Source organism: Sceloporus occidentalis, unplaced genomic scaffold (genome assembly GCF_023333645.1).
Source record: "Sceloporus occidentalis isolate IW3139 unplaced genomic scaffold, rSceOcc1.0.p SCAF_8, whole genome shotgun sequence".
In the NCBI taxonomy this organism is placed as follows: Eukaryota; Metazoa; Chordata; class Lepidosauria; order Squamata; family Phrynosomatidae; genus Sceloporus; species Sceloporus occidentalis.
The window spans coordinates 38,104,652-38,130,109 of NW_028316988.1; the positions used below are offsets into that span (position 1 = coordinate 38,104,652).

The window sequence follows — 25,458 nt, forward strand, 5'->3', positions numbered from 1 at the left end:
CCAAAACAAAACAGCACATTCTTCCAGGACAGCCTTTTGCCAAAGCAGGCAGCTGATCCATCATTTCCTGTATGGTCTGTTTCAGGCCTGGTAAAACACAGCACACTAGCTTTGTGTTGCAGCTACAGTTGCACCAGATGTTCACCAGGGACTGATTGTAGCCCAACTTGGAGGAGTTGAGGTGCAAAAGGAAGAAGCCAAACTGGCTGATCTTTTTCACTATGTAGTAATGTTTGTCCTGGCCGTCACCACTTCCACTCCTACAGCCCCTTCTCCCAGCTATGCAACTTCACAGGAACATAGGAAGCTGCCTTGGACCATTGCAGTCCAATGTAATCAGGTCTGACTGGAAGAAGCAGATCAACAGGGTTTCAGGCATGATTCTTCCCTAGCCTTACCTGGAGATGCCAAAGATTCAACCTGGAATCTTCTGCATGCAATGCTTGTACGTCATGACATGGCATCAATCAAAAATAAAAAGGGGAAGAGTTGTTACAGTATTGCTCACAGTCGTAAGAATCGAGTCATCATATTCAGATGTTCAAAATCAGATCAGAGGAGATCTGTTGGATAGGCCCGCCGGAAGAGATCCATCTTCAATGCCCTCTTGAAGGTTTCCAAAAAAGGTATAAGATGGATCTCTTCCGGTAGGTTGTTCCAAAGTCTAGGGGCCATCGCAGAAAACATTTTACAAGAGGTCGTTTTTAACCTGGTTTTGGGGTGTTCTGATATTTTTGTGCCAGATGTCCTGAGAGTGAGGGGTGGATTATGTAGGGAGAGGCGTTCCCTTAAGTAACTCGGGCCCAGGCCATGAAGGGCTTTATAGGTAATAACCAACACTTTGTATTGCGCCCGGAAGCTAATTGGCAGCCAATGTAGAGATTTCAACACCGGTGTTATATGCTCTGATCTTGGTGTCCTGGTGATCAGTCTGGCTGCAGTATTCTGAATCAATTGGAGCTTCCGAACTTGGTACAAAGGTAGCCCCATGAAGAGCGCATTACAGAAATCTAAACGAGAGGTTACCAGTGCATGTACTACTGTTTCAAGGTTCCCCTGAGCCAGGTAGAGACACAGTTGGCATATCAGCCAAAGTTGACACCATGCACTCCTGGCTATCACCTCCACCTGAGATGTCAACTGTAGAGACGAGTCCAGGAGTACTCCCAAACTGCAAACTTCATTCTTCAGGGGAAGTGTGACCCCGTCAAGGATGGGTTGGGAAATCTTGTGCGAGCGATATGTAGCTACTTGCGCTTAATTAATCTACTGAGCTTGACTTATGACACAAAGTACACGAGATGCAAAATATGTGCTTGGATTTTTAATTTCGGGACCTCAGATGTGCGCAATATGACATGCAAAGGTATTATTAGCATGAAAGCTGAGGCTGCTAATTAAAATCACTTTCCGCAGGAGGAAGACTCCCTCAGCAGAGCTCCAAATACTCTGCTTGACAGCAGCCATCTAGACAACGACATCTGGTCTACAGCTTCTGCCTTTGCCAATGGGAATCCTGAGCCAAGAAGACCTAAAATCACATTTGATGACATGTAAGTAGTAAGATCAAACCCATGTGGTCATTTCTTGTTCAGACTTTTAATTGCCCAGGACCTATAATTGTCCAGATTTCATTATGAGGACATGCACATTCTCTACAAAGTTGGGAGAGGGGGGAGGATAGTTGTAAGTGAATTGGTCGGTACAAATGAAAGAGTGCATTTGTAGGAAGAATTAGCATTGTCTATCTTGCAGAACATTGGTTTTAGCTCTTGAGCCATGCAGAAAGGTTTGTTTGGCTCCTTCCTGGGTCAGTTTAGGTCCTGGAGAGGCCTTTTTAAACAGTAGTGCAGACCTCTCCTGCACATAAATTTGAGTGACAGTGTCACAAAATGCCTACACTCTAGTTCTAGTTTTGTGCTGAATAAAATAAAAACATGAGAGAATAAAATATGCCATCTGAGTGGACGAAGATGAAATTATGGTTTCACTGTATGTCTGGAATCCATAACAAACAAGTTGCAGTGCAAGTAATGGTTATATCAGGGAATGGAAATCCTGCAGCCCTTTCTGTATTGTTGGACTATAACTCCTCAGTAGTCCTTGTGGACTACCTTGTGGTGAGGAATGCTAAAAGTTGTCATCCAACAACATCTGGAGGAGCACATGATTCCCACCCTTTAGACTACCCAACATAGATTAAGCAATCTGATATTAAATCCCTGCTTTGCCATGGAGCTGAGATGATTCAGGATCAGGTCAGTTTGCATCAGTCTCTGTTCAACTGTACCTACATTTCAGAATTAATGCAGTTTGACACTACTTTAACTGACATAGTGCAATGCTATGGAATTCTGGATTTTGTCATTTTGTGAAATTAGCCTTCTCTGACAGCGAGCTCTGGTGCCACAACAAACTACAAATTCCAGAATTTCATATCAAACTGCATTAATTTTATAATGTGGCAGCAGCCTTCTTTACCCTAACCTAAATTACAAGATTGTTGTAAAGATGAAGGGGAGAATGATACACATGACACTGAAATCTTTCTAAGAAAGGGAGGAAATTAACAATGGTTTAATGAGTCAAAGTTAAGGCTATGTAGCAAGCTAAACATTGTACCTAAACCCGCAAGGCCAATGTGGAAATTGCAAGCTCCTCAGGGGGTGCTTTTGCTCATTGCTGTTGTTATTGTTTCCTTAGGCTTCACAATGCAGATTACTATATGCAAGAGGCAAAGAAGCTAAAGCACAAAGCAGATGCCCTGGTAGGTGTCCAAAATCTCACTTTTCTGTGCCTGGTTGGGCAGCTTATGCAGCACTATGGTGCAGTTTGCAGAGGTATCATGATAAGCTGGAGGGCCGCTTCTAATTTACATGCCCTATTAAAGTGTGCAATTAATTACACTAATTATTCGCACACAGTGCCATTAATTAACAGGATTTGCACATTGTCTGCCCAGTAACGCAGAGTGTTCCCAGCGCTGTCTTCTGACCAAGTGGAAACAGTCAGAAAGTTCAAAGTTAGATTTACTGTTGAAAGTAGGCAATGAAGCCAATGGAGAAACAGCTTCTGTATGCAAGAACACTTTCAAGGTGGGAAAGACAGATTTGATCTCCTTGACCACAACCTATTTAGCTTGACCTACAATGTGGATGGAGAAGTTGGGAAGGTCAAGGAGAAAAGTGCAGTCCCTTTAGACTGCCGCAAGCCACACCAGCCTTGCAAGTGAAGCTCGAAGTCACTATAAGTTTACTCTCAGGTGGATAAAAAAAATTATTTTTCACTTTCTCAAAGTGGGAGGAGCACACAATTATTTTCAAAGGAAAACTTTGCCTCCTCTAGCTTTCCAAGAGTCTGCTTTGGGGACTGTCCCTAAGTGCCAAAGGGCTCTTCACTTATACAAGTGCTTATGTGTCTAAAAAGGGTAGTAGACATAGAGACAGGTTGTTAGGTTTCCCTTAGAGTGTTTCCTATAGACTAATATAGGGTAGCAAGCACTGCACAACCAGAGAGAAAGCAATACACAAGGAGGTATTGGATACCTCCTTGGTCAACACAAAATTCTTAATTCCTGTTTACCACAACATAAGGAACCAAGGGTATTGGCCACCTTCAGTGCTGTGCATCCAGCTATAGGAAAGGAGCTGGCCATTTCTCTACACCACCGATGTGAGTTTGTGGAGTAGAAGTACGAAACATGCCATAGTTCTGCCTGCCAGAGCTTTGCAATACCCCCTCATGATCCAGGCTCTGATAAGGGTTAATGCTACAGAAGCCCCATCCCATATTCAACCTAGCACTGTCATGTTTGGTGGGTTTTGATCCTGATTTCAATCAGCCAACTTCCATGCAAAGCTAACAGCGCTGCCACCTGTCCCATTACTCAGAGCTGCACGATGAGTCAAGAAACTCCTTTATCCTAGGTTGGACTCTTTGACCATCTAGCTGAGGTTTTACAGGCCTCCAGGATCCCTAGTAGTTGTCTTTCACAGCTTCAGACAATAGACCTTCACTCCAGGTGCTAAAAAGACTGAACCCTGGGACTTTTGTCATGCAAAGCAGGTGTTCTATGATTGAGCTATGATCTTTTGAGCCACTCTGCTCATCACTGATGTAGGATTCGTATCTCTTGACTTGTCTGCTCTGAGAAGTGGGCGGCTGCTGATTGCTGATGCTTGGTGCACTGGCTCATTAAGAATGCCATCCACTGAAAAGGGTTGCAGAAGCAGGCTGTCAACACCTTCTATGGCTGATTGACCTTTCCAAGAACAGTCACGTTGTCCAATGCCTCTTTGTTGCTAGCAAATATTTACAGGCAGAGGCTCACCACTGCCCCCATATAACATGCCAGTCCATTCTCCCACCCACCCCCACCCCCATCCTGATTCACTTGGACTGTTGACAAGTCTTCCATCTTGTTACCTTTATCTGAGCCTGGCAAAATTCAGGCTGTTTCTCATGCAGCACTAACGCAAAAAGGCACCGCGCATCATGTTCTTGCCTGCAGGCAGCTCTTTCCTGTCACATGTTGTTTGATGTCCCCTGTGCTTTTACTGGAATGCCAAGACAGGCACTGTTTAACAACTTAATGCAGCATTGGATGACCAACACAGGCCTCCTTCATATCCTTCATTACAAAGAAAACCTCTGATTTGACCCTTTCTTCACTGAGCCCTCCCTTGCCATCATTTTACAGGATTTCCTTGCTAATTCTTGTCTTTTTGTCGGCAGAAATCTTCTCTATTACCTGGAATGGTTTTCATTGTCTTTCCAAACTACTTTTACCACTTGGAGTTAAACTCATGGTGATGTTAAACGTAGCTTTGCATTTTTTGTGCTATGTTGTTGGGCCAAGACCCTACATTGTGCTTGCTTAGTGTATAATCTACACTCGTGTAGTTACACCTTGGCAGCACTCCTCTTCTGCTAAATAATGGCACTGTGCAACTGATTGTATATAATCAGAGACATAGCTGTGTTAGTCTAGGGTATTAGTATGTAACACCTTTGAAAGCACCTGTGAAAGGACTTGTAGCACAAGCTTCATAAACTTGGTCTTTTTTCCTGCCTTCAACAGGGGATACAGCAATATAGAAGGAAGGAGGCTAATAGATGAGGTTCAAAGGCATTTTTGCTCTGCAAAGGACAGAACACTATGTTTGAAATATCCTGTCACTGCAAGGATGCCTCTGCTTACCCAGATATCTATCAACATCAGTTGCACACATGGATCACTCCTTGTGCACTGGAGTGAAAAATGGCCAAGAGCTGGCAGTCAGCTGCATTGATCAAACATGCAAACTATCATCTAGCTTTAATTGACAATTGGGCTTAGCTTAATTCAAGATTTCTTATCTCAAAGTCAAAATTGAATATTACCTTAAACATATTCTCTGTTTCCACTTTTTTCCCCCCAGCTGGAAAAGTTTGGCAAAGCGGTGAATTATGCTGACGCTGCCCTTTCCTTCATTGAGTGTGGGAACGCTATGGAGCGCGATCCATTAGAGGCAAAATCTCCATACACCATGTACTCTGAGACTGTGGAACTCATCAGGTTAATGTCTTTTCTGTGATCATTTTCATAATCTCATTTCACTCATAATTAGAACTTGCTCCGTTTTTTAAAAGTATCATCTCAACCTCATTAATGATTAGTCCAAGGCATCTTCATCTCAGAAGTCATCATAATTAGTTCTTCCTGGCATTTTATTAATGTCACAGAAAATTTATAATTGATGGACACTGCTCTTATAAATTAGCCCCGTTAGAGGTTATAATGTGTGTGTTATATAATTTGCAATATTCATAAAATTAAAATTGAAATGTAGTGGGTGGAAGTAAAGCATGGTAATTTCACCATTTGGCAGTGACACTTGTCTTTTAAAACAGATAGTTATGTCATTCCAAACATTAAGAGGAGTCCATTGGGATCGCAGTTAGAAATCCTGGTTTCCAGAGGTTTACAATTTAGCTATAAAAATTGTTCCAGGATGAAATTTGGCAGATAAGATTGCAGCTTACAAGTGCTCATCTAGGATACACACACAGAGAGAGAAATTTAGCAAGTCATATTTATTAATTTATGACATTTACATGCCTCTACATAACTCAACATTAATTAATACCAAAATTGAGTGCTCAATTTTAAAGAGTTGCTGTTCCATAGAAAGCAAAGGGGTTTGGCAGGGAGGAATTACTTCCTACTCTTTTGTATAATTTGCTTGTGCCTGTTAACTGAGCTGTTCCTTGTGTGCCCTAAAGTTTAACCGTTACAGTCCAGAAATCCCCTATTTGCTAACTTTCCTAGGAAATAGTACTTTATGCCTAATTTCAGGAACCGAAATGCTTTGGAAGTGCCTTCCTTTTATGAAGAGTTTGCCAAAACCTTCCACAAGGGAGGCTAAGTTTCAACTTGACAGAGATAAAAATAGTTCTATTGATCAGTATGCCCAGCTCTATTTATGGATTGGTAAATATGAGGGATGCATGAAGATGCTGGAGTTATTAATAGATTTTGTCCCATGATCATTTTTCAGTTAATTTGTTTTGCTGCAGTGATTCACACTTAACATGGGCATCACTTTTTTAAATAGCAACTGAATCATGGTATATATAAAGCTGTTATCCTAATTAAGAAAATAAAAAAGGACTTATCTGCTTTACTTAGAATATTGCTAGCCCACTTCTTCATAATGGTCAAAGCAGTTGACAAAATAATTTATAAACAGTTCCATGTCTCCAAACCTAAGTCTTGTATTGAGAAGAACATAAAGTTTGGCAAGTCTTCTTCTGGCAACTATCCAGCTTCATGCTACAACCTGTCCCTGGTACAGTTCTCCAGGCAGAGAGTAAGGCTGCATCTGCACCTCAAAAATAATCCAGTTTAACAATTCTGGGAACTGTCATTTTGTGAAACATTTATCCTTCTCTGTCAGAGACCTCTGGTGCCACAACAAACCAGCTCCCAGAATTCCATAGCATTGTGCCATAGCAGTTAAAGTGATTTCAAACTGGATTGTTTCTGCAGTGCAGATGCAGCCAAAGAGGAATTAGGTCCTCACATCTCTTCCTCTTTCCCTGGGACACTGAAGCAAAGATGGAAGGCAGTCTCTGCTGCTTGGCCATCTTGCTTTGCAGCCATTTAACAGCTGTAGAAATTTCCCCATAGGGTTTGACACCTGCTTGGCAGGAAGGTTTTAGAAATTTAGATGGAATGCAAGTGACTGATCAATAGTCCCTTTTGCTTCATCCAAAACAATATATACAGACATACAACCTCAAGTTAGGCATGCCTATGATCCTAACAAGATTCCAGCCAATATCTATATCACTGTTCGCTAGAAACAATGACCACAAGACAGTCAGAAGCTTAAGTACCCAGTCTTTCCGTTTCCAATTGTTATAGGACAATAAAGTGAAACATGTGGCTCTCCAAACATTGTGGGACTACCACTTCCACCATACCTTATGATGGAGTTAATGCCGTTGACACCACTTTAATCATCATGGCTCCAGTGTAAGGAATCCTGGGATTTGTAGTTTGCTGTGGCACCAGAGCTCTCTGACAGAGAAGGCTGAATACCTCACAAGGGAGAAAGGAGCATACCAGTCATTTGCATGACCCCAGTGAATGAAACATTGTTCTGCTTTTAGATGAACTGAAGCTGTAGAAGTGTGTCCAAATCTTCCAACTCATTTCTTCTTATTATTATTATTATTATTATTGTTATTATTATTTTCATTGTAACATGTCTATTACATATCACTTAATCATATGTTGAAGTCCCTATCAAAACAATTTCTTAACTCTCTGGCTGGCATCTGAATGTGCTAGTGGATTCCACTGAAATGTTTTGCATTTCAAGTGATTAAAATAAGTTCTGTATGGGAATGTATGGGGTCCTTGAAGGTCATTCACACATGCAAGCTACTGTTGGATGTTGCAGCAATCATATGTATGCATCAGCCATGTGCTACGTGTGTAAACACACTGCTAGAATATATGTCTCTCAGTGACATAGATTTTTAACATGAAAAAAATGCAGCGTAGGAAGGCGACTAAGGAGCATCAATAAGGAAATAGTACACTCTTTGCATTATGAATGAGTATTTGTTTACATAGCAGAAATGTACTGGATTTGAAAAGAAGCTGTTATCTTTGGGGAAATAATATGCCTTGTAAATATTTCAGAATGTGTATTTGCATGCAGCTCTGGTTTAAACAGAAAGGAGAGACTACAAAGGAGGTTATAGTGCAGTAGAGCGATCATACATAATGTTAAAACAGAAGTAAACCAGACTAGTCAGTCATATGAGGCTAAGATCTTAGGTTACAAGAGAGTCTCCTCTTTATTGTATTGGCTCTCGACTCGAACCCTGGGTGACACTACTTATTCTGGGTTGTCTTCATAATATTATCAGTGCATGTGGCCCTTTCCAGAAAATTAAAAGCAAAAGTCAAGTCTTTACCCCAAATCTAAACTTAAATTAGGTTTAAATGGAAAAAGATAATCAGAGAAGCATCTTAAAAATGTAACAATAGTTGACCCTTTACATAGGTGGTTTCTGCATGGGACAGATTACTTGGGAAGTAGCCTGAAGAATTGTGGACCCAGAGCTGATCCAACATATCCCCATTACCCGGCACTTTGAAGCAATGGTGGGCAGCTATTTGCATACATGTCCCACTGTGCCACCTAGTGGCGTCACAAACAGGAAGGGGTGCCGCCATGACGCCACTTCCTGCCAGCGACATCCGGACGCATTGGCATCATCATGGCGGCCCCCATGCAGATGGGAGGCCGCCATGATGTTGGCGTCCGTACGGACTAGGGTTCCAGAGTGTGCAGTTGATGCATGCTCCCGAACCCTAGAATCAACGCCAGCATGCCGCTTCCCGCCCGTTTGTACCGGGCCATAGTTATGTTAGTCTGGAATATTGATATGCAAAGGGATCTTGTAGCATCTTTGAGGCTAACTGTATGAAAGAGGTTGCAGCATAAGTCTATGAAAGTTTATGCTATAACATCTTTTGCCTAGTTAGTCTCCAAGGTGTTACAAGATCCCCTGTGCAAAGAATGTACAAATAGAAAATTAGGGAAGAAAAAAAAAATTAAGGACATAAATGTGTGGACCAGAGTGACCTGGTAGATGTGGACTTCAGAAAGTTGATAAAAGTCTCATGCCAAAGACATAGCTCAGAGACAGAAGAAAATAGCCGTGTTTACTCCTGTACAACTGTGCAACTGTCCCCTTGAGTTCTCATGCAATGGATGTCATTCTCATATGCTAAGTATCATTCCTAGCAGCACACCATTATATGGCCATGTGTCTGATTAGGCACAATTCAAGTGAGTTTGGAAAAGTGGATGAACAATAAATCCCAGGATCCTTCACTCTTAAAAAAGCTTGAGAGAAGTGGTTGTGGGTAGGTCAGGAGGGCGGGGAGTAAGCACTCATTATCTATATGCCTCTTTTGATCATTAAATCAGCCAATTTCATTCTCTTGATATTTTACATGATTGGGTTGTACCCACATTCTAAAGAGGTGGGTATATTGTCACCACATCTGCCTTGAAGTAATGTCTGGATCATGCTCAAGATGTTGTGTTTATCCCAGAACTGGAGCATGCAACACAAAAGAGCACCATTCTCTGTCTCTTCTTGTTGCGTTTGCTCTTAGCAGACCTTTGTTTTCGTCCAGTTTGCTAATTATAGCTCTTCAAGAGGCATGGGTGCACACAAATGATATTGATTTGTGAGAATGAGCAATGCATTGCAGTGACTCAGGATGCCCGAAATATGACTGCCAAGGCTATTTACACTAAATGTATCTTTAAATCCCATCCCTTTAAGATTGCACATCCTTGAACAGTACGAATCTTTGTTATTTGGCCTGACCTGTCAAGTATGACGGGAGCAATCATCAAGCGCATACGACGGGGGGGGGGAGCACTGAACTAAGCAGGTTTTATATTGAAGCGCATAATGATGCCAATGACAAGGGTGGCAGTGTTCTGAAGTGGTAAAAGTAGCGCAGTTCGTCTGCACTCCATTACTGCCTTGTAAATGAGACGGCCTGAACACCTTAAAACTTTCTTATGCAACACTGAACTCTATTACTTATTCTAACACAAGTACCTGTGAAATTGTATTAAGGCTCAGAACAATGGTTTTTATATGATGATTTGATTTTCATAAGGCTAAATGCATGGAGTATGGGGGTGGGGAGAAACCCTTTCATCAGAAAGATGGGGACTAGGAAAAAAGAAGAGAAGAAAGGGATCCAACTTTCCTCACTCAGCAGCCAGAACAGGAACTGTTGCACAGAAAGAGGGCCATAGCTCAGTTGTCCAGACAGGAATGCTTGCTTGCAGCCCTGTTGCAAGGCTCATGGGCTCATGCAAGCTTCAGAACACATGTGCAGGCTGGAAAGCATCTCTCGCACTGAAAAGCCATTGGTCAATCAGAATAGAAATTACTGGGTTGAATGGTTTCACTTGATAAAAAGTGGTATAGAGGCTTGAGCATTAGACTACGATCCTGGAGAAGAGGTTCAAATCCTGGCTGGGGCCTTTGAAACCCACTGGTTGACCCTGGACAAGCCACACACTGTAAGCCACAGAGGATCACAATGGCAAACCCCTCTGAAGACACTTGCCAAGAAAACCCCTAAGGTGAACCTTAGGGTTGCCGTATGCTGGAAACAGGTTGAAGGCAGACAACAACAGCAATGTAAAAATAGTTCTTATAAATGATAGTTTTATAAAGGAATAGATATGAATCACTGAATAAGGAACATGAACAGGGTTGTCTTATGGCCAAACCTGGTAGCACCACTGGTAAGACTTCCATCTTCAGTTCATCTCATCACCCACTACATCCATCCATAGATGGATTCCACCAAAGGCTGGAAATCTGGTTTAGAACTATGCCCTATCTCAATCTCACCTCCTGCAAGACTCACCTTCCTCCTTCAATACACCCCTGTAGTGGCCAGGACAGAGTGGAGGGCAATGGACAAGATCTGTCTGTGTTCATATAATGCACAATGACAAGAATATCCTCCAGGATTTCTCAAGAGGTCTCAGAGGATGTCATTGTGCATCTGTCTAATTCCCTCCTTATCCATCCAGCCTTTAGGGTGAGCACAAACTGTTATGTCTGCTGGAATTTCGTAAGTTCTTTGGCATCATTTTCCTTTGCTTCATCCCTTACATCCTTTGTTACATGCCTCTATGTTTAACCCTCAAATTGTCCACAGGTCATATCAAAATGCATAATTTTGGCCCCAAAAGCCACCCTCAACTTATTCATGAGTATATATGGTTCCACCCTTTTGTTTTGGGGTTTTTGTTTTGCTTTGTTTTGTTTTTTACAAGCCAACTTTACCAAATACCCCCGTATGTGTGTGGTTTTAATTCCTTTTAAAACATTTAACTCTTTTAATCTGTCTTTTTAAATTATAAAATTATTTGATGTGTTTATAGTTTTTAAACATCACTTTTAGTATCTGTGCTCTTCAAACTAGTCAACTAGTTTTATTGTATGCCACCTTGAGATCTTTAGATAGAGGGTAGGAGATGGATGGATGGATGGATGGATGGATGGATGGATGGATGGATAAAACACTACTTTCAGGTGGGTGGTAGTCACATAAAGGATGGACCTCTTTTTGTGAACTGTGCTCTCTAGTCATATCCATCCATATGACATTCATCACTATTAACATTTTAGATGCCAGGTCAAAACAATCCTATCTGCCCAAGCTTCTCAAGGATTACTTGATCCCATTTTACTGATTATTCCCTCTTTCCTCCATCATTTCTTTCCAAAGATTTTACCTTAATGTCACTGGCTGGCTGATGTTGCTGGCATTACTCTTATTTGTTATATACAACTTGACATTTTATCAATGCTTTTAGTTTTCTCAGTAGTTATTGAAAGTCTTGTGGGGACTGTAGACTGGATAAGCATGCTCAAAATTAATTACACATAAACAGGTAAATAAATAGATTTCATCTGGCTCAGAAAGCTTTGTCATTGTGTTGTTCCCAAATAATCTGTTCATATGCCACCGCTCTAAAGTTTTACCCAGAGAGCTTTATGCCACAGAGATAGCAACAGGACAGTAAAATTATAAAAGTGCAGCACTGGAATTCATGTTATCTGCTTTAAGGAACAATCATTTTAGAGTGTCACCAGCTTTCACTTAAGCATCCATTGACGCTTAGCAACTCTGTCTTAAATCTCTCTCTCTCAAGGTATGCAATGAGACTCAAGAACTTCACTGGCTCTTCTGCCACAGAAGGAGACAAGAAACTGGCAGTTCTATGGTGAGAAAACTGTCCATGTTTCTATATTATTTAAACCAGAGTGAATATTAGAACTTGGCATCATGGGGCTATTATCAAGGCTGACAGCCAACAGGGGCCCACTGCTAATGCAGGGGTTTCTTTTGCATGTTTTCATGCATTTGGGAGGCTTTCTGCCTGATCTGAGGGCATTTAAAAATGTGATGGGGTTGGGAAGCTTTGAAGGACATTTTAGGACACAAAAGTGGTGCCCAGGGGATGCATGTAGACTGTGGGCCACACTATGCCCCCCCCAACCAAGAGAAACATTTCCTGATGCAACCTTTAGACTACAATTCTTGACATCTTTTGCTGTGTTGTTTGCATCTGATGGGAGTGGGATTCAAAACATCTCAACATCTGCCTTCTCCTTGATGTTGCATGGAACTCTTTCATAGACCCCATGTGGCTCAGGGAAGACACATTTCCCAACCATTATGAAATGAAACTTAATTGTGTCCTTAAATTTCTCCTGCTGAAATCAAAGGTACTTTGGCCTAGTGCATATGTCCCCAGTTTCCAGGCTCTCTGAGCTATGGTTCTGAAGCTGATTGAAAATTTTGGGACAGAACTATGGTGACGTCAGTGCCAAGGGGATACTTAACTATGCCCAATGCATAGCTGGTGAGGTTTGCTGCTGAGGGACCTAGGACCATTACTCCCATCCATTTCTGGTCTCTTTTGGGAAGTTATCAGAGTTAGAAGAGCACCAAGGGGTATAAAGGACCTCAGCATATAGAGAGCACTGGACTGTTTAAATCTGTATAACATTAGCAGGATTTTACCTTTCCTAAATTCTCCCTCCAATTTGCATCTTTGTTAAGATTAAATAACATCTTTTTCTCCCCCAATTTAACACAGCTACCGATGCTTATCCCTTCTGTACCTGAGAATGTTTAAACTAAAGAAGGACCATGCTATGAAGTACTCCAGGTCTCTGATGGAATATTTTAAGGTAACCATCACTTGGTTTAATCTAAAATGATATCCATTCTCATTCTGCTAGCACCCCATGGACACAAGCACACAAATTATGTAACTACTTAGTTACTTGTTTCATTCGTCCCCCACTTATTTATTTATCTATTTAGAGTATTTATACACTCTCAGAGCGGCATACTTTTTTTAAAATTAGACACGTAATTAATTAGACACTTCCCCCCACATACACCAGGTTTGGGGTGAGAGGAGGCCTCCAACATAATTTAAAAGGGCTCCAAATATATATAGAGAGGGGGGGGGGGGCTTGGATCCTATTGGTTAGTTCCAAGTAGAAGAGACCCATGGAACTGATTTTTGAATTGTGAGTCAACACACAGATAAATCTGATTGATTCAATAGTTCTTCTGTAGTTAGAACTAAGAACAAGATTCAGGCCAGTAGAGGGGATGCCTGTTAAAATATAGCCAGAGACAATGGAGGGCCACCTTCAGCATGGTAATTTGTTATGAACACAAGACTCGCTTGTGCTTGTTTGTATGATGCCAAACTATGATTTAGTGCAAGGGTGGGCACCACCCTTGCACTATTTTGAAGACCTTCAAACCCCTCTAGGTTGCACCAACCTATGTTTGTTTACCTAATGCTGACCCCAGTGGTCACATCTTCTTTTTGAAATAGGGTGTTGGTTCCCAAAAAAGATCTGCAAAGCCTGAAACAGGCTTAAAATATTGCCTCTGCTGGAGGCTTCTCTGGATGCAATTCTCTGTTTTGAGGGTTGGACCATGGAGGACTCAGGGGCATTTCAGGAGAGACCACACTAGGGACTTTGGCAGGCTACATAATTGATTTAACGTCACATTAAAAATGGGCTACTACCATTGTCAGGTTAATGCATACCAGGATTTTCCATACTGTACTTGCTGTCTTTTTTCCCCAGACTTGGGTTGCGATTTTTTATTGCTGTTGAGGAAAGGATAGTTTAAATCTTTTACTGCAATTGGCTCTTGAACTGGTAGCTTTTTGCTTTTTCTTTCCTGCTTCCAGCCCTTTAATGAATGAGACCTTTACAATATGGGACTTCTTTCTCAGTAACCATTATGGACTGATCTTACCTACCGGCACAACATCAACAGGTTTTTATGGCAGCTAGTGTGATATGAAATGATGCCTAAAGTATCATTTTAATTCCACTTCCAGACTGACTTCAGAAAAGCAATGCTTCCCAGGGCTAAAGGATCCTAGTGTGGAAACAGCAACCACTGATGACCTTCATAGTGTATCTCAAAACTATTAAACAGTGACAAAGTCATCTGTATTGCTGTTGCCAGCTGGATTTTGAACAGTTGCTGTAACATAGTCATATACTCCATAAAGGGGCAGATGCTGAATGCTTAGAATGGGCCACTTCTGTTGTCAGGTTAACGTATTCAAAGTTAATGCCACAGATTTATTGGTGATATATATACATGTCAGGCAAGGTGATGTATACGATGGCGGGTTACACACTGCCATAAGGGACGTCCTCAGGACGTCCTAAATTTAAAAAGGGGCATCACTTCTTGACGCCCCCAAGCCTAATACGTCCAGAGGACGTACAAAATGGCGGCGCCCCATCTACATGGGGGCCGCCATGATGGCATCACGAACGAGGCGGCGCAGAATGTGCCCTTTCGTCGGAGCAGGAAGGAGCTCCGAAACGGAGCTCTTTCCTAGTCTTGCTTCGCTGGGCACAGCTTTTAGATGGCTGCGCCCAGCGACGCAAGGGAGAAAGGGGCCAAGCAGCTCCTTTCTCCTCCTCCCCGCTGCCGCGGGGTGTCCTTGGGGCTTGAAGCCCCAATGACACCCCTTTCCTGGCTGCGGGGAAGGGTCCTTTTGCTGCTTCCCCGCCACCTGGAAAGTGGCGGATCGGGGCCTCAGCGGCTGCCGCTCTGGTCACTGAAGCCCCGATCCAGCGGGGAATGGGGTGGGTGCAGGCCGCCGCTTTTCGGCGGTCTGTAACCCACCATAGTTTTCTTTTGGATGGGCATGAGGGTCTATACCAAAATGCTTTGGACTAGAAGGGTTTTGGATTTTGGTATTTGTTTGTTTGTTTGTTTGTTTGTTTGTTTGGGCTTTGGAATGCTTGTTTTCGTATATAAATGCATAATGGACATTGGGACTAAAGAATAAGCACAAAATTAGTTTAGGTTTCATACACACCTTATACACATAGCCTGGAGGTAGCTTTATACAATATTTTAAATACAATGTACAAGTTTGTGTACATTGAACCATCAGAAAACAAAGATGTCATTATCTCAGCCACTCATTTGTGCAATTTTGGGTTTTAAAATTCTGGATAAAAGAAACTCTGCCTATAGTCCTTTGTCTCCACATACATACCAGCTGTTATGCCCCAGACAAGGCACTCCTGCAGCCATTGAATGGCCTCCAATCCCTGTTATTCTCCAGATAGAGAGAATAGCACTATACGCGGCTTTCAGCTTACGCTGAAGCCACACGACCAAACCGCATGACCCACACTGCGAGCACGAGCCCCATTATATTCAATGGGGCTCGAGCATACACATTTTCGCCTTACACATGGGGGAGGGTGTTGGAATGGATCCCCACATAAGGTAAGGGTCCATTGTAACAATAATAATTTATCTTCTTTCTAACTCAAGAACTGCAGTGGGGACAAGAGGCAGTTCCACTGATCAGAACTCTCCCTCTCCTTCACCATCCTCTAGCACCTGAGCAGTTGTTACTGTGCCCCAGTGTCAATAACTGGTGGGAGATGCAGAGATGCATGCACAGAGTGTTACACTGTATTTGTCTCCTGGTTGCTACCTCTAGCTATGAAAGCCGGGCTTCCCAATATGAAGCAAGACTTCCTCCAACCTTTGATTGAAATATACTGCTGTTATCAGCAATGCAGTGCAATTTCCCCTCCTTTCAAATGATCATCTTGAGGTTTTGTGTCCTGATGCAAAGTTTGCCCATTTTTCCTCGCACGGTGAAAAGCATCCTTTGCAGAAGGAATTTTAGATAAGGATAATTAAACCACTTCTTCAATCAAAAGTGTTTGATTCATTTATTCTGGAGTTCTAGGATATTGTGTATTTTATTGACTTTTGAGCTCTTAGTTAAAGCTTGCTAATTACCCAACCAAAGCTCTTCTAGCACTACTTTTTTGGGAGGCGGGGGGCCATATAAAACAAATTATTTTGCTCCTATGGTCCTTTATATAATGTTGTGCTTCTCTACTGAAATACGAAACGTCTTGTCTTAAAGTGATCAATATTAATGCAATTGAAATCTTCTTCTGTATCTCTGCTGAGTGAAAGAAGGCCTATCTTTTGATTCTCAATCTTGTTTCTTCTAACAGAATTCGTCCAAAGTTTCACAGGCTCCGTCCCCGTGGGGGGGCAATGGAAAGTAAGTGTTCTTTCGCTTTGGAAATTAGCAATTAAATGAGATACGGGGGAAGGCCTTTTTTGTTGATGGAGATGAGTTGTTATATTCAGGTTAAATGTTCCGTGAGTTACAGTTTGACAAAGAGAACAAGAAAAAGGTCCATGTGGATTGATTGATCCCAGTTTTTCATCAGTTTGGTTCTTAAAGCCAAATGAGGACCATAAAAATAGCTGTTAATTGGCTTGAAAATGGTATGTCATCCCTGGATGCCAAAGTAAAGTTAATCTCCAGGGTAATGATTTTTCCCCCCAGAGATTTGTTCAGTAATGAGAGGCCAATAAATATTTCATTGATATATGATAAGTGCTGTTGAATAAAACTGGAGGCATAATAGCAGTGGATACGTAAAGGCACTTGTCTCAGCCAATTATCTGGACCCTTTTATCAATGCAAAAACAGCCCGGTCGCAAATCTGAAAGAGTAGTATAAGATCGATCAGTCACACATTTGTTTTATTCCAGACTCTGTCTGTGTTATACCTGGGCTTACTACATAATATCCAAGGCATACTGGAGAGTAAAGCAGGATACAGAATTGGCCTTTCGTATCCACAGATGCTTTATCCATGGATGGTTGAAAATACTGGAAATATTCAAAACATATAAATTCCAAACAGCAAATCTAGATTTTGCCATTTAACATAAGGGACAGCAGTTTACTGTGCCGTTATATTTAATGGGACTTGAGCATCCACGGATCTTGGTGTCCACAGAGGATCCTAGAACCAAACCCCAGCAGATACCAAGGACCCATTGTATATCAAATATTTAAAAAAATATTCTGCCAATAAACTATGGTCTTGCCCCATCAGAGCCCGCCTTCCCATTCGGCAGCATAAAGCAGTCACAGACTATGCTGGCTGGGCATCTGGAGAACTGTAGTTCAAAGAAGTAACTTTTTGTAGTTCTGCCCCCTCCAGCCTCACACTGGTGCCTTATTATTATTATTATTATTATTATTATTATTATTATTATTATTATTCCTCCCAGTTCAGGGACTCATAGTGAATAATCGCACTTACCCATTCAGACACTACTCTGATCCTTCTCTTTCCCATTGCCATATAAACCAGTGACTGCCTCCCTCAATTCCAGGGATAGGCACAGGGGGCATATGGAAGGGCCATTTTTTCAGTCCCAGCTCCCAAAGGATTCACATATTTAAACACTGATTATTTTTATTTTAGCAAAATTTAAAAAAAAATGTACTGATCTAGGGGCAACAATTAACCTTTTTAAATGGACCAAGGGATTGGGGAAGGAGAGGTGGAATCATGGGATTTGTAGTTTTTCAAGGTCTTCAGCCTTCTCTCCCAAATGAGTGCCAGTGCCTCACAAAACTACAAATCCCAGGATTCTGTAGGATGGAGCCATGGCAGCTAAAGTGGTGTCAAATGGCATTATCTCTAACCACAGCATATGAAGCAGATGTACATAAAATAGCAGAGAGGGTTGAAGTTATGTCAGTTTTGCATGCATGTTAAAGATTTCATATCAGCGTCAAATGTTTAAGCCATGAACCTTAATCGTGTAACCGGAAACCAGCGCTTGTTGAGCTTTGCCTGAGTGTATGACACTGCATCGGGCAGCCTCACAGTGCTGCTCTCAGCCAGCAGATGTTTCCTAATTGCTGGTATTAGAATTAAAAAAAAATCCAAATGAGATCATTAGCGCAACACTAAGTAGGTAACTCAAAGCATAGTTACTTTGAAAGCCCTGCACAGATGAACTGGTGCCAGACAGAAACAAGCTGGAACAGCAGTATTTAAAGACTCCTATAGAAGTATCCATAATCCTCCTATGTGTACCCCAATGCTCCTTTCATCATTCCATGGGGAGCTTTCAAGAACAGTGCACTGCTTATTGGGGAGGGAGGACCTGGATTTTGTACCAAATTGCCATTGTTCTTTCCACCCAATGCTTTGATAGTAAGCTGATAATGTGCACTGAATGTTTTCTAACAGCCAATCGAAAAATCATTACAGCTATAAGATATGTTTATATCTATCATCCTCCAAGGGGGAGGGGGGGAGGCTATAGTTTCTACACACAAACTAACACCTATAGGCACATAAAAAGACAAGAAGAGCTTTACAGTGCATAGACCTGTCTTGTCCAGCACGTTGTTTGCTATGGTAAATAAATGCATACCTGTAGCTTGCAAATAGAATATGAGAGTAAACAGCCCTCTCCTGCTGTTCTCCAGCTACCAACAGAGGCATCAGGTGACTTCCATCTGAGTAGTGCAGTGGATCCTCTCTCGATTTTAGTCTTGACTTTAAAGGAGCTGACCCCTGTTTGCAAAATGAGCTTATACATTTGGATTTGTTGTTGTTGTCATTGTGTGCCTTCAAGTTATTTCCGACTTATGGCAACCCTAAGGGGTTTTCTTGGCAGGATTTGTTCAGAGACTGAGAGCACATGACTTGCTCAAGGTCAGTGGGTTTTGTGGCTTTGCTGGGACTCTAACCCTGATCTCCAGAATCATCATCCAAGACTCAAACCACTATGCCATGCTACAAACTTTGGGAGTACCTCTAACTTTTGGCTCTCTAAATCCAGAGCAGATCCCCCACCTAGGATTGCCAGAGTGAAAACTGAAGGGGGCTGCTGTAACTTTCATGGCTATATAGGAGAAAGGACTTCAGCAGGTGTTGCTTCTTGCCAGGTCGCTTGATGTACAACACCTGCTGAAATTCCCTCCTCTACCCAACTATTAACTCTGTACGCACTTCTTCCTCTATGTCTAGGCCTCAGCCCTGGCTTACCCCCCCCCTCATTAAGTTTCTCCGGTCCTGCTCTAGAACGGCCAAACATCTTTGGAGAAAGTCCAAACAGTGGGCTGATTTTATTCATTACAAATTTGTTCCTTCTTCCTTTTCATGCAAAAGTGAATTATTACAAATCATTTATCTCTGCCAATGAGAGGCGCCCGCAGCTTTTGTTCTCCACCTTCAACACTTTGCTTAAACCTCCCTCTCCTCCTCTCTCTTCATCATTCTCTCCTAATGGCTTTGCTAATTATTTCATCTCAAAGATCACCACTATTCGCTCTGAGATAGTCCCTCCCAATTCTTCTTCTGCTCATAATCTTCTATCGCCCTCGCCTAAAAATTTTCTCTGTTTCCTCCTGCTTCTTTGGATGAACTCTCTACACTTCTGAACTCTTCCAAACCTGCCACTTGTTCTCTTGATCCAATTCCTACTCGTCTTCTAATTTCTATAGCTCCCTCCTTTCTGCCCTCACTTCTCCATATCTTCAATCTCTCTCTCTCTAAAGGCTCCTTCCCTTTGGACTTCAAACATGCTCTCATTTCCCCAATTCTGAGAAAACCTTCTCTTGACCCCTCCTCTCTGTCTAGCTATCGTCCGATTTCTCTTCTTCCCTTTCTTTCTAAGGTTTTGGAACAGGTTGTTTATTCTCGCTGTCTTGAGTTTCTTGAAGCCAATTCCATTCTCGATCCCTTCCAGTCTGGTTCCCGCCCAAGGCATTCTACGGAGACAGCTCTCACTAAGATCTCAAATGACCTCTTACGGGCCAAGGCTAATGGCCTTTACTCTGTTGTCATCCTTCTTGATTTGTCAGCAGCCTTTGACACCGTTGATCACTGTCTTCTAGTTGATATACTTTCTGACCTTGGGTTCTCAGACTCTGTTCTCGACTGGTTTAGATCTTATTTGTCAGACAGATCTTTTGCAGTGGTCACAGGTGGTCAGACTTCGTCCTCTGTTCCCTTCTCTGTTGCAGTTCCCCAGGGCTCTGTTCTGGGTCCCCTTCTGTTTTCTCTCTACACACTGTCCTTAGGTAAACTCATTAGCTCTTTTGGTTTTTCCTACCATCTGTATGCCGATGACACCCAGTTGTATCTTTCCACCCCTGACCTTTCTCCAAGGGTGGAACAGCAAATTTCGTTTTCTCTCACTGCTGTCTCACAGTGGATGCGCCATCGGCATTTGAAGCTCAACATGTCCAAGACGGAGCTTCTTGTCTTTCCTCCTAAGTCCACCCTTCAACTCTCCTTTTCTGTCTCTGTGGACAACATTTCTATTCAACCAGTCCAGCAAGCCCGCAGTCTTGGTTTTATCTTTGATTCTTCTCTGTCATGTATCCCTCAGATCCAGACCACAGCCAAGGCTTGTAGATTCTTTTTATACAATATTGCCAAAATCCGACCATATCTCCCCGCCTCTACTGCCAAGATTCTGGTCCATGCCCTAGTGATCTCACGACTTGATTTCTGTAACATCCTCCTGGCTGGGCTTCCTCTTTCTCACCTCCATCCTTTAATTTCTGTCCAGCATTCAGCTGCACGCATTATTACATCCGCCCACCGCTCTGACCACATCTCTCCTGTGTTGGCATCCCTTCACTGGCTCCCCCTCCCTTTTCACATTCAGTACAAGCTCCTGCTGTCTACGTTTAAAGCCCTCCATGGGCTGCCCCCCCCTTATTTATCAGACCTTCTTTCTCCTCACTTTCCCACTCAGGCCCTCCGTCCCAGCCTAGGATTTCCTCTGCCCCTTCTCGGATTCGCCCCTTTTCACTCACTGCCCCTCACTCCTGGAACCTTCTTCCCCCGCGAGCAAGAGCCATCACTTCATTAACCAGCTTCAAAACGGAGTTGAAGACCATCCTGTTCAGAGAAGTGTTCCCAGGCATTGTGTGATTATCATTTGCTATTTGATGTTCTTTTTTGTTGCCTGTTTATTGAACCATTTCCTGTATTGCTATGTATTTTATATGTACACTGGTACCCCGGGATACGAACGCGCCGCGATACGAAAATCCCGGGATACGAAAAAAAAAAAATTAATTAATTATTTCCGGGTTACGAAGGTTTCCCCGGCTTGCGAAAAAAAGCCGGCGCTGTTTTAAATGGAGCCGCGGCGGAGCCGCGGCTTTTCCCCATTAGCGCCTATGGGGATTCGGCTAACGAAAGTCCCCCGGGTTACGAAAATGGCGCCGGAACGAATTAATTTCGTAACCCGGGGGACGAGTGTATTATCCTATTATTTCTTAGATTGAACGCCATAGGCAGGTTTACTCTTTTATATTTATTGTTTTATGTCGCTAAATAAATAAATAAATAATATTAAAGGTAAAGCAGTCCTCTCTAGTTTTCATTCTGGCAAGCATATCAGTACTATAGGAGCCACTGGCTGCTGGTGGCTACAAGCATTGGGTTACCCTGCCTCTGACCCTTGAAGGAGTATATAGCCATTGTGACAAGTAGCAACTGATAGCCTTAACCCCCATGAATTTTATCAAAATCCCTTTTAAAGTCATCTCCATCTGTTGCCATCACAGCTTGTGGTAGCAGATTCAATAGTTTTACTACAGCAATGTATATTCCCCTTGGATTAGCGCATAACGCTCTAAATGTAACTGATTAAAGCCCTACAAAATATTCCTAACTGTGTAGAAATAATTACTCGAGAGGACTGCTGGCACTGTTGTTTACCAAATCCTTGTGTAGTGCAATCGTGTCTATATTTACCCTGGAGTTAAGTCTAGCAATATTCACTTGGGCTTATTCTTCCCAGAAATGTGAACTGGATTGCGGCTTCAGGGTGAACAAGCATGCTGGGTTAAATACATATTGTGCAGGTCCTTGTTTGTGTTTTGTTGACTCGATAGTAAGTGCAAGTGCCAATCCAGATCAAGATCACATCAGAAAGAGGGGAGGCTTAATCCTTCCTTCCCTAGTCAAAAGGGCTTCCCTTAATCAGAAAACATGAGTGTTTCAAGAAAGCAAACAGAGTGCTGTTCCCTGTTTATCTAATGTAACATTTAAGCCCTGTCTGCATGGGCCAGGATACTTGAGGGCAGCCCCGGGCTTTCCCCAACTTCTCCCCATGTCATGGTCCTCCCTGGGTGGCTGTCTGCATGGGCAACCAGCTGAGATGCCCATCACATCCATCACCACCACTAGTTGCTCATCTCTATTATATTGCTAAGCACCTTGTTCTGATCTCAGAGCAAGTGACTGGTCAGATGACAAGCTGCACAGACTGTTTGCTTAATTCATATTCCTCAAGCTTTGAAATAAATTGCCTGGGTCAGCTGGGTGATAAGTGTGTTAGGAAGACCCTATGGTTGTGTTGTTGTTGGAACAGGAGGTGTATCCCTTCATTACCAACCCTTTCAACGATATCCAACCTTCTTGAAGATATGGTCAAATAATTCTTTCTTATCAAGAGTTACATCCATTTCATAACATCTTGGAAGAAAGGTGGTTGCTATTGTTGTTAAGTGCCTTTGAGTCAACCTTGATATACAGGCAATCCTGTGTATGAGACATCTCCAAGACCCTCTGACCTCAGGCCCATGGTCCCTTTGATTGGGTCCAACCATCCAGTATGTAGTCTTCCCCTCCTTCTTCTACCTTCTACCTTTCCTACCATTGTCTTTCATTGTCTTTTCTAGTGATTCATGCCTTTTTCTGATGTGGCCAAAGTACGACAGCCTCAGTTTAGTTCTCCTGGCTTCCAGAGAGAATTTGGGCTTGGTCTGTCCTAGGACCCATTTGTTTGTCTTTTTGGCCATCCACAATATCCCCAGCACTCTTCTCTGGCACCATATCTCAAATGAGTATTTTCTTTCTGTCAGCTTTCTTCACAATCTAGCTCTCACATCCATACATGGTGACTGGGAAAACAATGGTATAGAAATTAAATTAAACAAAAAACCAAACTGCCATAGCTCCATCCTGAAGAATACATGGACTTCTCATTTGGGAGATGCATAGAGTTTTAATCTAAAGAGCTATAGTGTTGTAGTGCAAGGGAATGCTCTGTGTTGTGTGGATGTGCATCTCAAGATCAGAGCACAAGGAAATGGTGCTGGTGCCTGAAGGAACAGCTGGGATGTTATGCGTCAATACAGAATTTCAAACTCTTTTCCTTTTCTCAGGAGCACAGAAACACCGTCCCCGATGTCTATGAGCCTGTCACCTGCCAGCTCTCTTGGGAATGCCACTGGCACAGCGGGATCATCCTCAGCAGGGACCATAACCATTCCCCAGCGCATCCACCACATGGCTGCCAGCCATGTCAACATCACCAACAATGTCCTGCGAAGCTATGAGCACTGGGACATGGCTGAGAAGCTGACAAAAGAGAATAAAGGTACTTCCAGTCCTCCACAGAACAAGAACTTGGTTTTCGGTACTCTCTGCCCTTTATGGATAGAAAGCCTGGACAGAATCCTGTATCAGCTACTTAGTTAAGTACAGGATTGTGGCAATAGTATCTTAGTTGGAAGTGAGTAATAATTGTAAATATGAAACAGCTGCAAGTGAATAAATCTAGATAACTGTTTCATATTCACAATCTACATAGACATGATTGTCACACTATTGCCACGATCACACACACACACACACACACACACACACAGAGACCCCTACTAGGGATCAGCTGCATGAGGAAAAGGGGGGGCATTTTGCTTGCATTGGAGCCCAGTTGGATGATACTGGGCTCCAATCAGGTTTAGAGGGATTGTTACCAGAGAAGGGACTTACTTAAGTGTACTTAACTTAGAAGGTATTTAGTTAAGTAAGCATTTGCTGTTGTTGTTGTTGTGTGCTTTCAAGTCATTTCCGACGTATGATGACCCTAAGTATACTTCTAAGTAAAGTAAGCTTAATTGAGGCTGCATCTGCATTACAGAAATAATGCAGTTTGATACTGCTTTCACTGTCGTGGCTCAGTGCTATGGAATCATGGGATTTGTAGTTTGTTGTGACACCTGAGCTCTCTGACAGATGAGACTGAATACCTCACCAAAGTACAAATCTCAGGATTCTATAGCATTGAGCCATTGCAGTTAAAGTGGTGCCAAGCTACATTATTTTCTGCAGTGCAGATTGAGTCTGAGTAGCTGGTACAGGATTCCAGCCAATATTCGACAATAGTCAGGAAACACATTTCTTGAGTATCTGGATACAACAAGGAAAAACCTGGACTGACATGCACATTTTGGGCCTTAGTCTGCATAAAATTCACACAAGGGCATGTGTGCATGTGTGAACGCAACTGCAAGAAATGTTTTCAGTACATACATGTATTTATTTTATTTCATTCCATTCCATTTACGTCCTGTTTTTCGACCAGCATGGGACCCAAAGCAGCTTACGATAATGTAAATTAAAAGTGGAGCTAAAATCTTGTTTTACAGAAGTTAGAGCTGAAACCACATGATGATTTTGTGCTTAGTAAGTCCCTGGCTACAAAATTTTCTGTGCAGGAAACAGCAATAGAAAAGGCTGTTTTCTCTTCTTTAAAAAAAGTACATTTTTTCTTGTTTTGCAGAATAAACTGCAAACAATCTTCAAAAATTGCATAGTTTCCAAAGACTTTCTCACAATCGGACGAAAATTGCTTACATTACTCATCGCTTCCTTTGAGAGCAAAGTTAAATCCCTGGAGTGCCCTCCCTCCACTTCTATGGCCATTTCAATGGCAGCATCAGTAACAATCCCATGGGGCTTGGCTGTTGCATAGAGGGATGGAAAAACACACAAAACTACAAATGTGGTTATACTCCATGTACTGCATGCAGGATCTTGGCTAGCCCTTTACTCATTGCTTGCTAGCAAGTAAGCACTAATGATGACAAATGGCATATTAAAAAGAAAGAACGAAAGTAGCACTAATATGTGGATTTTTTACTCTGTAATGGTTTAGCCCCAGGATAGATG

The 25,458-nt window shown here is 42.3% G+C and overlaps 1 protein-coding gene across 5 annotated transcripts in view; it reads left to right on the forward strand.

Annotated features, from left to right (window-relative positions):
- The window catches only part of AFF2 (ALF transcription elongation factor 2), a 400,785-nt gene that overhangs the window by 362,479 nt on the left and 12,848 nt on the right, over window positions 1-25,458 (forward strand). For all 5 annotated transcript variants that reach the window (XM_089536318.1, XM_089536317.1, XM_089536319.1 and 2 more), the window contains 7 exons: window positions 1,417-1,553; window positions 2,704-2,767; window positions 5,421-5,557; window positions 12,267-12,338; window positions 13,218-13,311; window positions 16,669-16,718; window positions 23,670-23,884. In XM_089536318.1, the coding sequence (XP_089392444.1) occupies window positions 1,417-1,553; window positions 2,704-2,767; window positions 5,421-5,557; window positions 12,267-12,338; window positions 13,218-13,311; window positions 16,669-16,718; window positions 23,670-23,884 (769 nt within the window). The remainder of the gene's footprint in view (window positions 1-1,416; window positions 1,554-2,703; window positions 2,768-5,420; window positions 5,558-12,266; window positions 12,339-13,217; window positions 13,312-16,668; window positions 16,719-23,669; window positions 23,885-25,458) is intronic.